This window comes from Myotis brandtii, unplaced genomic scaffold (genome assembly GCF_000412655.1).
Source record: "Myotis brandtii unplaced genomic scaffold, ASM41265v1 scaffold160, whole genome shotgun sequence".
NCBI lineage: Eukaryota > Metazoa > Chordata > Mammalia > Chiroptera > Vespertilionidae > Myotis > Myotis brandtii.
Window position 1 is genome coordinate 2879854 of NW_005355833.1, and position 14767 is coordinate 2894620.

Consider the following 14767-nt stretch of genomic DNA (forward strand, 5'->3'; position numbering starts at 1 on the left):
TCTCAGACGCAGCTTCCATTCTGTGAAATGAGGGGTTGGCCTGGATGACAGTGAAGGTCCCTCCTAACTCTGCCTTCTGGTGCCAGAGAGGGAGTTAGCACAGGACCCTGTAGCCTGCTGGGGGGTCTGCTTCCTTCACCTCCAGAATTTGACCTCAACAAATCCAGTCTGTCTGCCGGCTGTTGCTCAGGCCCCGAGGAGTCAGGCAGGCCTGCTCCCTGTCCCAGGGGGCTCTGGTGGGCCAGCCACTGGCTTTGTGCCTGGGTCAGCTGGGCAGAGCTTCAAGGAGGAGCGACTGCTTCACAGCAGCTGGACACTGAAGGGTGCACAGGAATTGGCCAGCTGGGCCATGGGAAAGGGTGTTTGGGAAGGAACGTTCAGGGCAGGGAATTGTCTAGAGACGTGACAGTTCTCGGGAGGGGCTGGAGACAGAGTCGAACATGTGTCTGGTCACACCCTGAAGCTGACTGGTAATGGCCCGCAAGAGCTGATGGTTAAGTTCCCAGGAATTCTGAGAGCCAGTTATTAAATGCAGGCCTTGGTGGGAGCCATCACAGCGCTATTCACACCAGAAATCAGCAAACCTAACATGCAGGAGTTTTGTTGCTGTTGCTGAAGAGTGAGTGAATTTTCCAGAACACCACTGATGTTCTCTCCCAGAAGAGCGCCATGCTCCCTGGAATGGTGGGGGCAGAAAAGGCAATGCCCTTTTAGTGAAGTTACTCAGGCTGGCAAGTGCTTGGAAGCCTCTGAGAAACGCCTGCCATGCCCACTCCCAGAGACCCACAGCTCACTGCTGTACTCCTCGCAGGTCTCTGAGATGCCCCCTGAGAACCACCAACTCTGTAACATCAAGGTGAGTGGCTCCGGGATCCCCTGTCCAAGCCCCTCCATTCTCCCCGGGGCTGATTTCCAGATATCCAGAGGATGGAACCAAACCCTCCAGGCCCAGGGGCACACAGGGGTGCGGGGGGAGCCCTGCTCCCATCAGCTCTGCATTCTGAGATTCTAGGGCTCTCCCAGAAGTGAACTCAGAGCACAGAGCTTAGACCTGGTTCCAGGCCAGGAGACAACTGCCTGTGTAGAAAGAGAGTCTTAAAGCCTTGGGGTCCAGCTCTACCCGCACCCACTCACCACTCTCCACTCTCTTTCCTTCAACCTCTCCGGTGCACAGTGCTACATCGATGGCCCTTATGGAACCCCCACCCGCAGGATCTTCGCCTCTGAGCATGCCGTGCTCATCGGGGCGGGCATTGGCATCACGCCCTTTGCTTCCATCCTGCAGAGCATCATGTACAGGTGGGTGGCCTACAGCAGAGTCCTGAGAGAGTCCTCCCCTCTTCTCTTCCCCTCCCGGCTCCCTTCTCTCCTTTCAGTATCTCCCTTTCTCCTTTTCTTTCTTCCCTCCCCTGCTCATACAGCCTCTTCTTTTGGGGTCTCATCCCTCTCCTTTCTCATAGGGTGGGTTCTGTCACCCCATCCTCCTTCCCTGTCCCCTGCACTGTACTCTGAGGTCCTAAAGCCTCCTACTCATCACAAACTCAAAACCCCCGCTCCTGCCTCCCCTAAGGTACCAGAAGAGAAAGCACATTTGCCCCAACTGCCAGCACTGCTGGATGGAGGGCATCCAGGACGAAGACATGAAGCTCCACAAGGTGAGCATGGCCCTCCGCAGCAGGCCTGGACCCCTCTCCCTGGGAGACCATCTGGAACAGGAGCCAGGCCCTCCTGCTGGGATCTGCTGGCCCCTACACTTCCCCCAGTGCCCTGCATTTCCTGGTGCCTCCTAAGTGTCCAGGCCTCCCCTCTTCCATCACCCCTCTTCACCCCTGAGAGATGTTCTGAAGACAGCATCTCATCAAAGACCAAGGAGCTTGAAAGTCAGGCAGTCTGGATCCAGTTATAGCCATGATGCTTACTAGCCATCATCTGGTGGTGGTTTTAAAAATGAAAACATTTGCCTTTTCAAAATTTATTATTTTGACTAGGCCACTTCAAAGAATTTCTTTTACAAAAATATATTGTTATTGATTTCAGAGAAGAAGGGAGAGGGAGAGGGAGATAGAAACATCAATGATGAGAGAGATTCATTGACCGGCTGCCTCCTGCATGCCCCCTCCTGAAAATCAAGCCTGAAACCTGGACATGTGCCATGACCTAGAATCGAACTGTGACCTCCTGGTTCATAGGTCAATGCTCAACCACTGAACCATGCTGGCCAGGCAAGAATTTCTTAAAAAAATAAGTACTGTTGCCCTAGCCCAGTGATGGCGAACCTTTTGAGCTTGGCGTGTCAGCATTTTGAAAAACCCTAACTTAACTCTGGTGCCGTGTCACATATAGAAATTTTTTGATATTTGCAACCATAGTAAAACAAAGATTTATATTTTTGATATTTATTTTATATATTTAAATGCCATTTAACAAAGAAAAATCAACCAAAAAAATGAGTTCGCGTGTCACCTCTGACACGCGTGTCATAGGTTCGCCATCACTGCCCTAGCCGGTGTGGCTCAGTTGGTTGGAACATTATCCCATACACCAGAAGGTGGAATTCTCAGTCAGGACACATACCTAGGTTGCAGATTCGATCCCAGTCACGGTGTGTTACAGGAGGCAACAGATTGATGTTTCTCTCTCCCTCTGTTCCTTCCCCTCTCTCTAAAAATCAATAAAAACATATCCTTGGGTGAGGATTTTTAAAAATAAATAAAAAGTAATGTTTTTCTGGCTGTCCTATGCTTACAATCCCAGTACATTGCTTGCTTTAACAATAGATTATTATAGAAAATCCTGACCCAACAGTCAGGAACCTGGGTTCTGGCCCCATGCTGCTCTGTGGCCTGGTCAAGGCTCCTCATCTCTGTGAGCCTCAGCTTCCCCCTCCTTAAATGGGGATGATAATGTGTACCCGATCATGCCAGGGTCATCATACAGGCCTTGGAGAGCAGACATGAGCTGTGAACTTGGTAGGCCCCACCTCAGAACCGAAGGGCCCCCCTCTCTAGGTGGACTTCATCTGGATCAACCGAGACCAGCGGTCTTTCGAGTGGTTTGTGAGCCTGCTGACCAAACTGGAGATGGACCAGGCCGAGGAGCCTCAAGAGGGTAGGAGAGGGACAGGGCCTGAGGAAGGTGGGAGTGGGGCCGGGTCTTTGTGAGAAGGTGTTTAGATTATTCTATTTCTATAAAAAATGTGGGGGAGAGAGGATTGCTTTTATTTTCCACTTAAATGTAACATTTTGTGAAACAAAACATAAAGGAGAAAAAAATCATTCATAATCCATCCAGCTATCTTGTCTATTTCAGGCATTTTAAAAGATTTCCTTCTGGTATTTTTTCTTATTCACATTTTATAAAAATGTATGCTCTTCTTTTTTCTAATTTCTCTTTTTCATGACATTTCTTTTCATTCAAAGTGAATACTTGTTGAAAATTTAGATTTCAAGGCCTTACCTGAGAACTTTCAAAGCAAATTCTCTGGGTGGAGGCCCAAGAACAAACATTTTAACATACTTCTCAGGTGATTCTTATTCATACCTTTTTTTAAAATTTATTTTATTCCCACAGATTGCTAGTCCTTTATTTATTTACTAGAGGCCCAATGCACGAAATTCATGCAAGAGCCTTGGCCCCAGCCCCCGCCCGCCATCACTGTGGCCAGGGGCCTCTGCCGCCTCTGCCTCAGCCTCCCATCCCCCACCCCCACAGCAACTTTGTCTGGAATGAAAGACATCTGGTCTAATTAGCATATTACACTTTTATTATTATAGATTTTTATTAAACGGATAGGGGTGACATTGGTTAATAAGATTATATAGGTTTCAAGTGTGCATTTCTATGACACATGATCTGTAGATGGCATTCTGTGTCCACCACTCAAAGTCAAATCATCTTCCGTCACCATATATTTGGCCTCCTTTACACTTTACTACCCCCCCGCCACCACCTTCCCTTTGGTAATGGCCATACTATTTTTGTCTATGCGTTTCAGTTTTATGTCCTACATATGAGTGAAATCATGGTTCTTAGCTTTTTCTGACTGACTTATTTCACTTAGCATAATATTCTCAAAATCCATCCATGTTGTCACAAATGGCAGTATTTCATCTTTTCTTATGGCTGAGTAGTATTCCATAGTCTATATGAACCACATCTCCTTTATCTAACCATCTATCGAAGGACATTTTGGTTGTTCCATGTACTGGCCACCGTGAATAGTGCTGCAACGAACATAGAGGTGCATATAACTTTTCAAGTAAATGTTTTCAAGTTTTTCCAGGAGATACCCAGAAGATTGGCTGGGTCATATGGTAACTCTATTTGTAAGTTTTTTGAGGAAGCACCATACTGTTTTCCATAGTGGTTGTGGCCAGTTTACATTCCCACCAGCAGTGAATGAGGGTTCCCTTTTCTCCACAACCTCTCTAACACTTGTCATTTCTTGTCTTGTTGATAATAGCCATCCTAACAGGTATGAGCTGGTATCTCATTGTAGTTTTGATTTGCATTTCCCTAAGAGCTAGTGAAGTTCAGCATCTTTTCATATATCTGTTGGCCATTTGAATGTCTTCTTGGGAGAAGTGTCTGTTCAGGTCCTCTGCCCATTTTTTTAAATTGGATTGTTTGGTATTGAGATGTATGAGTTCTTTATATAGTTTGAATATTAACCCGTTGTCAGAGCTGTTGTTTGCAAATATCATCTCCCATTTGATTGATGCCTTTCTGTTTTATTGGTAGTTTCTTTTGCTGTGCAGAAGCTTTTTAGTTTGATATAGTCCCATTCATTTAATTTTGTCTTTACTTCCCTTGACCTTTGGGGTCAAATTCATAAAATCTTCTCTAAGACCAAGATCCATGAGTTTAGTACCTACTTTTTCTTCTTTGTAATTTATTGTTTCAGATCTCATAATTAGGTCTTCAATCCATTTTGAATTAATTTTGTATATGGACAAACTGTAGTCTAGTTTCATTCTTTTGCAGGTGGCTTTCCAATTTTCCTAGCACCATTTATTGAAGAGACTTTCTTTTCTCCATTATGTGTTTTTGGCTCCTTTGTCAAAAATTATTTGCCCAAATACATGTGGTTTTATTTATGGGCTCGCAATTCTTTTCCATTGGTCTGTGTGTCTGTTTTTCTGCCAATACCATGCTGTTTTGATTATCGTTACTCTGTATAAATATGAAATCAGGTAGTGTGATAACTCTGGCTTCATTCTTTTTTCTCAGGATTGCTTTGGCTATTCAGGATCATACAAATCTGATAATTTTTTTGTTCTATTTCTTTAAAAAATGACATTGGGCCCTAGATGGCTTGGCTCAGTGGATAGAGCATTGGCCTGTGAACTGAAGGGTCCAGGGTTCAATTCCAGTCAAGGGCATGTACCTGTACCTCAGTTGCAGGTTCGATTCCCCCACCCTGGTTGGGGCCTGTGTGGGAGGCTACCAATCAATGTTTCTATTTCTCTGTCTCTCCTTCTCCCTTCCACTTTCTCTAAAAAGCAATGGAAAAATATCGTCTGGTAAAGACTGACCAAAAAAAAAAAAATGACATTGAGATTTTGATTTTAACATACTTCTCAGATGGTTCTTATTCATACCTTTTTAAAAAAAAGTTGTTTAGGGATAATTTACAGACAATAAAACTCACAACGAATACAATGACATTTTGACAAATGTGTACAGTTGTGTAACCATCAGCACAATCAAAATGGGGAGCATTTCTATTATCCCCCCAAAAGTTCCCTCATCACATTTTGCATTAACACCCTCCCCTCAACTTGTAATCCTTGGCAACCACTGATCTGCTTTCTATCACTATAGTTTCTAGAATTTCATAAAAGGAATAATATAATCCATAGTCTTTTCTATGTTACTTCTTTCACTTAACATAATATCTTTGAGATTTATCCATGTTGTTGCATGTATCAATAAGTAAATTCCTTTTAGCACTGAATAGTTTTCTATTTTATGATATATCACAGTCTGTTTTTCCATTCACTTGTTGATGGATATTAGAGTTGCTTTTAACTTTTTTAGCTATTTTGAATAAAACTACTATACATACGTGCATACAAGTCCTTGTGTGAACATATGTTTTTATCTCTTTGGGGTAAATATTTAAAAGTGGGATTGCTGGGTATGTGATAAGTTTAAATTTATTAAGAAACTGCCAAATTGTTTTCCAAAGTAGCTGTATCATTTTGCATTACCATCAGCAATGGATGAGAGTTCCAGTTGCTCCACAACTTCACCAAGATTTGATATTGGTGTCTTTTTAATTTTAGCTGTTCTAGTGGGTGTATGGGGATATTTTAATGTGCTCTTAATTTGCATTTCTTTAATGATTAATGATATTGAACATTTTTTCATGTTCTTATTTGTTGTTTATACATCTTTGTAAAGTTTCAAATATTTAGTCCACTTTTTAAATCCAGATGTTTGTCTTCTTCTTTATTAAGTTGTAAGAGTAATATACATATTCTGGAAACAGGTCTACTATCAGGTGTGCTTTGTACAGATACATTCCCCCAGTCTGTGGTTTGTGTTTTCATTTTGTTAAATTGTCCTTTGAAGCACAAATTTTTAAATTTTGATGATATTCAAATTATCAATTTTTTCTTTTATTACTCATGCTTTTTGTTTCCTATCTAATATCTTTACTTTACCAAAGTCATGAGTTTTTTCTCTTATGTTGCCTTTTAAAAGTTTTGTGATTTTATCTCATTTAGATCAGTCTCATAGAGAGTTCAACAAGGTCAGGATGTAAAGTCAATATGCAAAAATCAATTGTATTATTATTTACTAACAACAAATAATTTGTAATTGAAAAAATTTTAAAACATGAAACACTTAAGGATAAATATAGCAAAATATGGCCAAGCTCTGTGCACTGAAAACTACAAAACATTTCTGGCAAGTGGTTTTCTTTATATTTCTTGTACTTGGAGTTCATTAAACTTCTTGGATATATGAACTTGTAGTTCCCATCAAATTTGGATAAACTTCAGCCACTCTTTCTTTACATGTTTTTCTCTCTCCTCTTTCCCTCCTGTCACTTCCATTACGCAGATGTTAGGCAGTGTGATATTCCACAGGCCACTGAGACTCTGTTCTTGTTTCTTCCCCCTTTCTCTCAACCTGTGCTGCATTTTGGGTAGTTTCTATTGCTGTCTCTTCAAGATCACTGATCTTTCCTTCTGCAGTACCTTATCTGTCATTCCCATCCTAATCAAAATTTGAGCAGGTTTAAAAAAAAGTTATTGAGAAGCTGATTCTAAAATTTATTTGGAAAACCAAAGGCCTAAAATAGCTGTTAATCCTACCCATTGTATTTTTCATTCTGTCATTATATTTTTCTTCTCTAGAAGGTCCATTTGGGTCTCTTTTATGTCTTTCATTTCTCTCCTCATCCTACCTGCTTTGTTTTGATTTGATATTCTCAAGCACATTTATAAATTTGTGTAATATGTTTGTCTAAGTCCATCATATCTACTATTTCTGGGTCTCTTTCTAATTACTAATTTTCTCCTAGTTATGAATCGTGTTCTCCTGCTTCTTTTCATGCTGGATAACTTTTTTTTTCTTTTTTTTTAACCCCTCCCCCAGACAGAAGACCAGTGTCGCCCTCTCCCCACGACTCCTTTCCATGGTCCTTAGCGGACTCCATCCTACCCATTTGGGAAGGGCACCCCCTTCCTCGCTACCCAGGGAATCCCAATCCCAAAGGAGGTGCCCTCCTGCACCCTTTGGAAGCTCAGAAGATAGACCAAGGAGCAGGTGAAAGGCTCAGGGAGAGATATGGTCCCAGGGAGGGGGAGAGCACCAGCTCAGAGTGGCAGCCAAGGGCTGAGGGGCCTGGAGGCAGGGCACAGGCTCTTATGGCTCCTGGAGGCTCCTCTCAGTGTCTATGGCCATACCACCCTGAACATGCCTGATCTCGGCTGATCTTGGAATGGGCGGCTGCCTGGGAATACCAGGTGCTGGAGGCTTTTTGGCTCCCCCAGGTGCCCGCCCCCCACAGCCATACAAGCCCACAGGCCTAGCCTGCCTATTAACTTTTTCTTTTATTCTTTATTGTTTAAAGTATTACATATAGTATTACATATGTCTCCTTTTTCCCCCATTGACCTCTCCCTGGCCACCCACACCCCACCCCCCAGCACATGCCCTCACCCGCTAGTGTCTGTGTCCGTTGGTTATGCATGTATGCAAGTATACAAGTCCTTTGGTTGATGTCTTAATCTCTTACTCCCCCTCCCCTGCCTTCCCTCTGAAGTTTGACAGTCTGTTCAATTCTTCCTGGTCTCTGGATCTATTTTTGTTCATCAGTTTATGTTGTTCATTGTATTCCACAAATGAGTGAGATCATGTGATATTTATCTTTCTCTGACTGGTTTATTTCGCTTAGCATAATGCTCTTCAGGTCCATCCATGCTGTTGTGAATGGTAAGAGTTCTTTCTTTTTTACAGCAGCATAGTATTCCATTGTGTAGATCAGGGGTCCTCAAACTTTTTAAACAGGGGGCCAGTTCCCTGTCCCTCAGACCGTTGGAGGGCTGGACTATAGTTTTTAAAAAAAAGCTATGAACAAATTCCTATGCACACTGCACATATCTTATTTTGAAGTAAAAAAACAAAACGGGAACAAATACAATATTTGTATTTGCATGTGGCCCGCGGGCTGTAGTTTGAGGACCCCTGGTGTAGATGTACCACAGCTTTTTAATCCACTCACCTGCTGATGGGCACTTAGGCTATTTCCAAATCTTAGCTATGGTGAATTGTGCTGCTATGAACATAGGGGTGCATATGTCCTTTCTGACTGGTGTTTCTGATTTCTTGGGCTATATTCCTAGGAGTGGGATTACTCTGCCCATTAACTTTTTACTGGCTGCTGGGCATTGTGAATTGCATGTTGTTGTGTTCTGGATTTTGTGGCATTTCTTTAACTTTATTCTGGTACACAGCTGCATTATTTGAGATAATTTGAATCCTTTCAGGACTTGCTTCAACTTCTGGTATGGCGAGTCCAGGGCAGACTTTATTACGGGACTAATGTAGCTCCAGTACTAAGAGATTACACCTCTGAGGACTCTACCCACTGGCCTGTGTATTCCCAGATCTGCCTACTCTTTCTGGTGGAAGCACAAATTATTCTCAGCTCTTTTTGAGCTCCAGGTACTGTTCAGCCTAGTGTTTTCCAGGAAGTTTCTTTCAGACATGTGCAGATTAATGCTTAGCCAAAGGCTTGGGGGAATCTTTATGCAGATTTCCAGAGTTAGCGTCCTCCTCCCTCCTCCCCGACTCCCTCACTTCCTCCCTTCCTCTTTCTCGTCTTCCTTCCCTCTCTCTGTGTGGTTCCCTTTTCCCAGTATTGTGCTGCATATTCTAGTTGTCTTGGCCTCCTTGAACCCCGATTTCTGTCCCCTCGCTCAGTGAGACCAGCTCCAGGCTGGGACAATTGCAAGGCTCACTTCATTTGCTTCCCTCTCTTGGCAATTACAGTCTTGCACTACCTGTTGACCATTGTTTTATGTATTTTGTCCATTTTTCTAGTTGCTTAAGGTGAGAAAGTAAATATGGTTCTTTTTCTCCAACATACATTTTTAATGTACATAACCAGTTAGTTGAAATGAACATGTGAATAAGCACATATATGTATTGGGGTTGAATGCTCAGTATTTTTCCTGATGCGGTGGCAATAAAAACATTTAAAGAGTGGCCTAAGATAAAGATTAAACACCTTAGCATATATGAGTTCTTTTACTGTTTGGGCCCTTCTTTTATACTTTCATCAAACATGTCCTCCTCCCGCCCTGCAGTGCCACCCCCCCCCCACATGTACATTCTGCATTATTCGCTAAGCCAGTGCTTCGTGTGTACGATGACATGCTTCTCTGGGTTATATCATAGCCTTCATGGGACACCTTTGTGGGATACTGATGTTTTGACCCGTGTCCTAAAGTTAATCTGTTAGCTTCATTATTATTTTTTAAAATATATTTTTATTGATTTCTGAGAGGAAGGGAGAGAGAGAGAGAGAGATAGAAACATCAATGATGAGAGAGAATCATTGATCGGCTGCTTCCTGCACGCTCCACACTGGGGATTGAGCCCACAACCCGGGCATGTGCTCTGACTAGGAATCAAACCATGACCTTCTCCTGGTTCGTAGGTCGATGCTCAACCACTGAGCCACGCTGGCTGGGCAGCTTCATCATGTTTGTTTCATTTTGTTTTACTTGTGGAATAACTTATACAAGGAGGAATATCTTTAGATCTGTTTCTAACTTCAAGAGAATTATGTGTTTTTTAAAAAAAATACTGGTTGAGTTCATTGGAATTAGATCTTATTTGGCTGCTTAACTATCACAAGGATGCCATGAGTAAATTCAAATTTCAATAATAAACATAGTTTATAAGTTCAAGTAATCAAACATTGTTTTCTGCAGGAAACATTCAAACAGATGTAGCTCACTGTAGCAAACATCTAAAGCCTTAAAGCCACGTCACCAGTCTTTGGAAGATAACTATTAAACCTCAGAAGGTCGCAATAAAGCTCCTTGCCCTTTCTTGTAAATAACAATTATAGCAAATATTTACATAGCATCAACTTTGTTTTGAACGCTTTTGTGCATATCAATTCATTAGAAACTGGATTTTTATGATGTTAGTAAGCAAGGGGAAAAGTTTAGCTTTAATTTAAATTTCTAGTTACTGGTACATAAATATTTACTGTTTGCTTCTTCCTGATCCATGTAAACAAAGGGCACCAGCTCACCCAGTGCTTTCCGTTCTCAAGGCCACTTGAGTCAACACCTTTATTACCTCAAATTACAGTCTCTGATTTTAATTTTACATTAAGGTTTGAGTTAAAGAATTTGTAATTTATCATTTTTCAATTTCTATAGCTTAAGCTTCAATCATTCTGTTTGGTTTGTATCTCTATCCCATAGTAGCTATAGAAGCTTGGGCACATTATTTAACTGCTTTGCTTCAATGTCCTCATCTGAAAAATATGGATACAAATGGATTGTTGTGAGGATTAAGTGAGATATCATATGTGCAGCACTTACAACAGTGAGTGGAGCTTAATAACTGCTCAGTAAATATAGTAGTAATGGTAGTAGTAATAGTAGCTGCTCAATAAATTTAATAGTAGTAGAAGTAGTAAAACTACGCAATAAATTTAGCAATCGCAGTAGTTGTATTTAATGGCTATTAATGAATGATATAGTTAGTGACTTGCCACAATTATTTAACCAAGCTTTTACTACCGGACATTTTGTTTATTCCTAGTTCTCCACCACCATAAGTAAAGCTGCAATTAATATAAATGTGCACATAGTGGGGGTTTTTCCTCCTTCCTTTGGATGATTTTCTTAGGAGAGTGTCCCAGAAATGGGATGACTGTCTCAAACTCAGCTGTTTTGAGGAGGGAGAAACTATGTCAGGTCTGATCTTTCTCCTCCCTCCCACACGGGTCTCCTTCTCTCTTCTCCTACCCCTCTCTGGGGTGTGGTGACTGTAGGAGGGCGAGGAGGGTCAGGGCTCTCCCAGATGGGCATCCTTTGTAGTACATCGCCCTCCCTCACCACCCAGCACTACTCAGGTTCACCGACATGTGACATAAAAAGTGGTGTCCCTTCTAAGGCCATCTGCATTTTAACAGTGGCTGAGACCTTAAGCCGAAGGGAACCTGGGCTAATGGTACCAGATGAAACCATCGAGAGCGAGTTGAGAACGGCACAATCCTTTAGACTGGGGGGAGGAGAAGGATGAGTGATCATCAGCCCATGGATCCAACAGCCTGGAGCAGGCCCTGCCACTGCTGACTGTGCACGGGTGCACGGGCCATCGTGGCACCATGGAAAACGGTACCATTTGTATGCCGTGTCTGGGAAAACGGAGGAAGGAGCCCGAACACAGAGCTGCCCACCTGAGCTCCCGCTGTCCTGAGGGCCGAGAAGGGCCAGCACCTCAGCTAACCTGTCCCATTGCAGGCATCTAACTGAGGCTGCTCGGACCTAATGGCCTCCATGATGTCAGCCTGTGGCCTTTCCCTTTGGCCTCTGACCCCGCTTTCTGAAACGCTGTTTCCATCCTGCCATGCTCTGCTCAGGTGCCCTCCACCGGCCCCCTTTCCTAGCTGGGCACTCAGACCTTTAGCGTTCTAGCCTCAGAGTGTCCAGTCCCCCCTCCTGCTGCTCCTGTTCAAGGATCCTCCGCTCCGGCCAGGCAGTCACCTCATGCCCCACCATCACCACGTTCGTTCCAGCCTCTTGCCCTGGGCGCAGGCTAGTTCCCCTTCTCGGGATGCCTTCCTTTCATCTCCTCTTTGAGTCTTGCCCCTCTTCCAAGACCTCACCCAATCCCCACCTCCCAGGGAGCAGCTCTACGCCAGCCCTTCCCTGCGTAGCAGTAGCCTTTGCCATCATCCTCTCACTCAACCCTTGGCCCTTTGGTCTCAGTTACCATTTCATGTGTGCATGGCTGGTGTCCCCCACCTGCCTGAGCAGCCACCACGTGGAATGGAAGGGCACACGCTGCGGAGCCCAAGGACTGCCACCATGCCCTGGGATTAATTTCCCTCTAGAAACAGAACCCCTGGGTGGTGGTGAGGCTCACATTAGACACTGGATATGAACCAACTCATGTATGTGGAGCGCAGAGCAGGCCCAGCTCAAGCAGTGGGCTCGTTCCTGTCTACAGCACTGGTCACGGGGGGGAGGGGGTCCTGGGTGAACACGGTGGCTGCAGGTCAGAGCGCAGAGCAGGCCCAGTTCAAGCAGTGGGCTCGTTCCTGTCTACAGCACGTGGGGGAGGGGGTCCTGGGTGAACACGGTGGCTGCAGGTGTGAGTTCCAAGCCCTCTTGGTGTCCCTCCAAGCCCCAGGGCGAGGTGGCTGACATTCTGTGCCCATCACAGTCGCTGGCCTTTCAGTGCCACCCTCTCCTCCCACCATGTAGGCCGCTTCCTAGAGCTGCACATGTACATGACCTCGGCGCTGGGCAAGAACGACATGAAGGCCATCGGCCTGCAGATGGCTCTCGACCTCGTGGCCAAGAAGGAGAAGAAGGACTCCATCACGGGCCTCCAGACGCGCACCCAGCCGGGGCGGCCTGACTGGAGCAAGGTAAAGCCTGGCTGGAGTCACAGCCCCAGGGACCGTGCGGCTGAGAGCCTGAGCGGCGGCCGGGTAGATTAGGGCCCTGCAGCCAGGGGCAAAGCATGAGGCTGGCATCTGGAGTCCAGCCAGGATCGCAGGGCTGGATCTGGAGGCAGGGGACCTACTTCTGGATCCGTCACTCGCTCACTTTATCCCATGATTGGCCTCAGTTTCCCCATCTGTTTAGAGAGGAAGTTAGCCCGTATGACTTCCAAGGTCTCCCCCAGCTCTGACCGCCCCCTATGAACCAGAGCCAGAAGGCCCCAGTGGACGGCATCCTTGTCTTATCCCTTCCTGGTACAGATGGGGGAAATGAGGCCCAGGGACATAAGATAGTGTGCAGCCTTCCTATTTTACTTCTCAGGTTGGTTTTATTTTTCTTCCCTGAGTGCTTACCACCTGGGGGCTAGGGTTTCACAAACTGACCCAGAAAGTACTTCTTTCCATCTGCTGCCGATACTCCAGGCCCAGGGAGTGAGAGCTGAGGGGGGACGGCTGCCAGTGGTGCTTGGGCACCAAAGAGGACTTTCAGCAAAGGCAACTCTTAAGCAGCATCTGGAGTGGAAAGGGGTCCCCACTGGGGGAAGAAGCCCGACTTCAGGAAAGACATTCCAGTGGAGGCCGTGGCCGGCTGGAGGACAACACGAGGTTCAGGGCAGGTGGGGTCAGCATGCCGCTCAGGGCTCCGTCACTGTCCTCCAACATGGCAGTTAGTGGGGTGTGCGTCTCCCCCTCACACGCAGCTCCTTAGGCGAGGGCCCGGGTCTTACTCTTCTCTGGCCCATCCCCTCCCTGGGGTGGGGGTCAGGTTATGGGTGGAGCAATGGCTCCTAGAGGAATGGCTGCATGTTACATGCTCTGCTCTGAAGACAAGCAGCTGAGTCTTGGCCTTCCTCTTGGGGACAGACAGATGGTCATGGCTGCCACTGCCAACCCATGGCATTGCCAGCTTCAGGTGGGTGTGTCACGGGGCGGGTCCACAGTCCCACCTCTCCTCCCTCTGTTCTTCCCCAACCCCGTGGACTCCAGGTGTTCCAGAAAGTGGCCGCTGAGAAGAAGGGCAAGGTGCAGGTCTTCTTCTGCGGCTCCCCAGCCCTGGCCAAGGTGCTCAGGGTCCACTGTGAGCAGTTCAGCTTCAGATTCTTCCAAGAGAACTTCTAGCCCCACCTCTCCGAGCTCCGCCCACCCCACCAGCCAGTGGGTCACCTTGCACAGTGCCCCTCAGGGGCCAGCCTCCGACAGCCACACGCAGAGCAGGAGGCCCCACGGGCAGGTGGACTTCCTTCATGAGGGGGTGGGATGGGAGGTTTCCAGGGCAACTGCTCCTCCAAAAGTACAACAGGGGTCCTTCCTGGACCTGCCTAATGATCACAATCCTTCAGGAAATTGCCCCCCACCACCACCACTTTATTATGACATTTTTCAAATATACAGAAAATTAAGGGAATTGTACAGTGAACAGTGTTATCTACTTTCTAGCTTCCTCAGGTAACATTTTGCTATATTTGCTTTATGACATATTATCCATCTATCGCTTCCTCTATCCACCCATCAATGTACCTTACTTTTCGGACGCATTTCAAAGCACACTTTGCC

General features: G+C 45.4%; 1 protein-coding gene across 2 annotated transcripts in view; it reads left to right on the top strand.

Moving 5' to 3' along the window:
• Window positions 1-14449, top strand: part of NOX5 (NADPH oxidase, EF-hand calcium binding domain 5) — an 84175-nt gene extending 69726 nt beyond the window's left edge. For both annotated transcript variants that reach the window (XM_014536310.1, XM_005862089.2), the window contains exons 11-16: window positions 812-856; window positions 1175-1299; window positions 1571-1655; window positions 3009-3108; window positions 12972-13138; window positions 14201-14449. In XM_014536310.1, coding sequence (XP_014391796.1) covers window positions 812-856; window positions 1175-1299; window positions 1571-1655; window positions 3009-3108; window positions 12972-13138; window positions 14201-14332 — 654 coding nt within the window. In that variant the 3' untranslated portion in view covers window positions 14333-14449. The remainder of the gene's footprint in view (window positions 1-811; window positions 857-1174; window positions 1300-1570; window positions 1656-3008; window positions 3109-12971; window positions 13139-14200) is intronic.
• The last annotated feature ends 318 nt before the right edge of the window (window positions 14450-14767 follow it).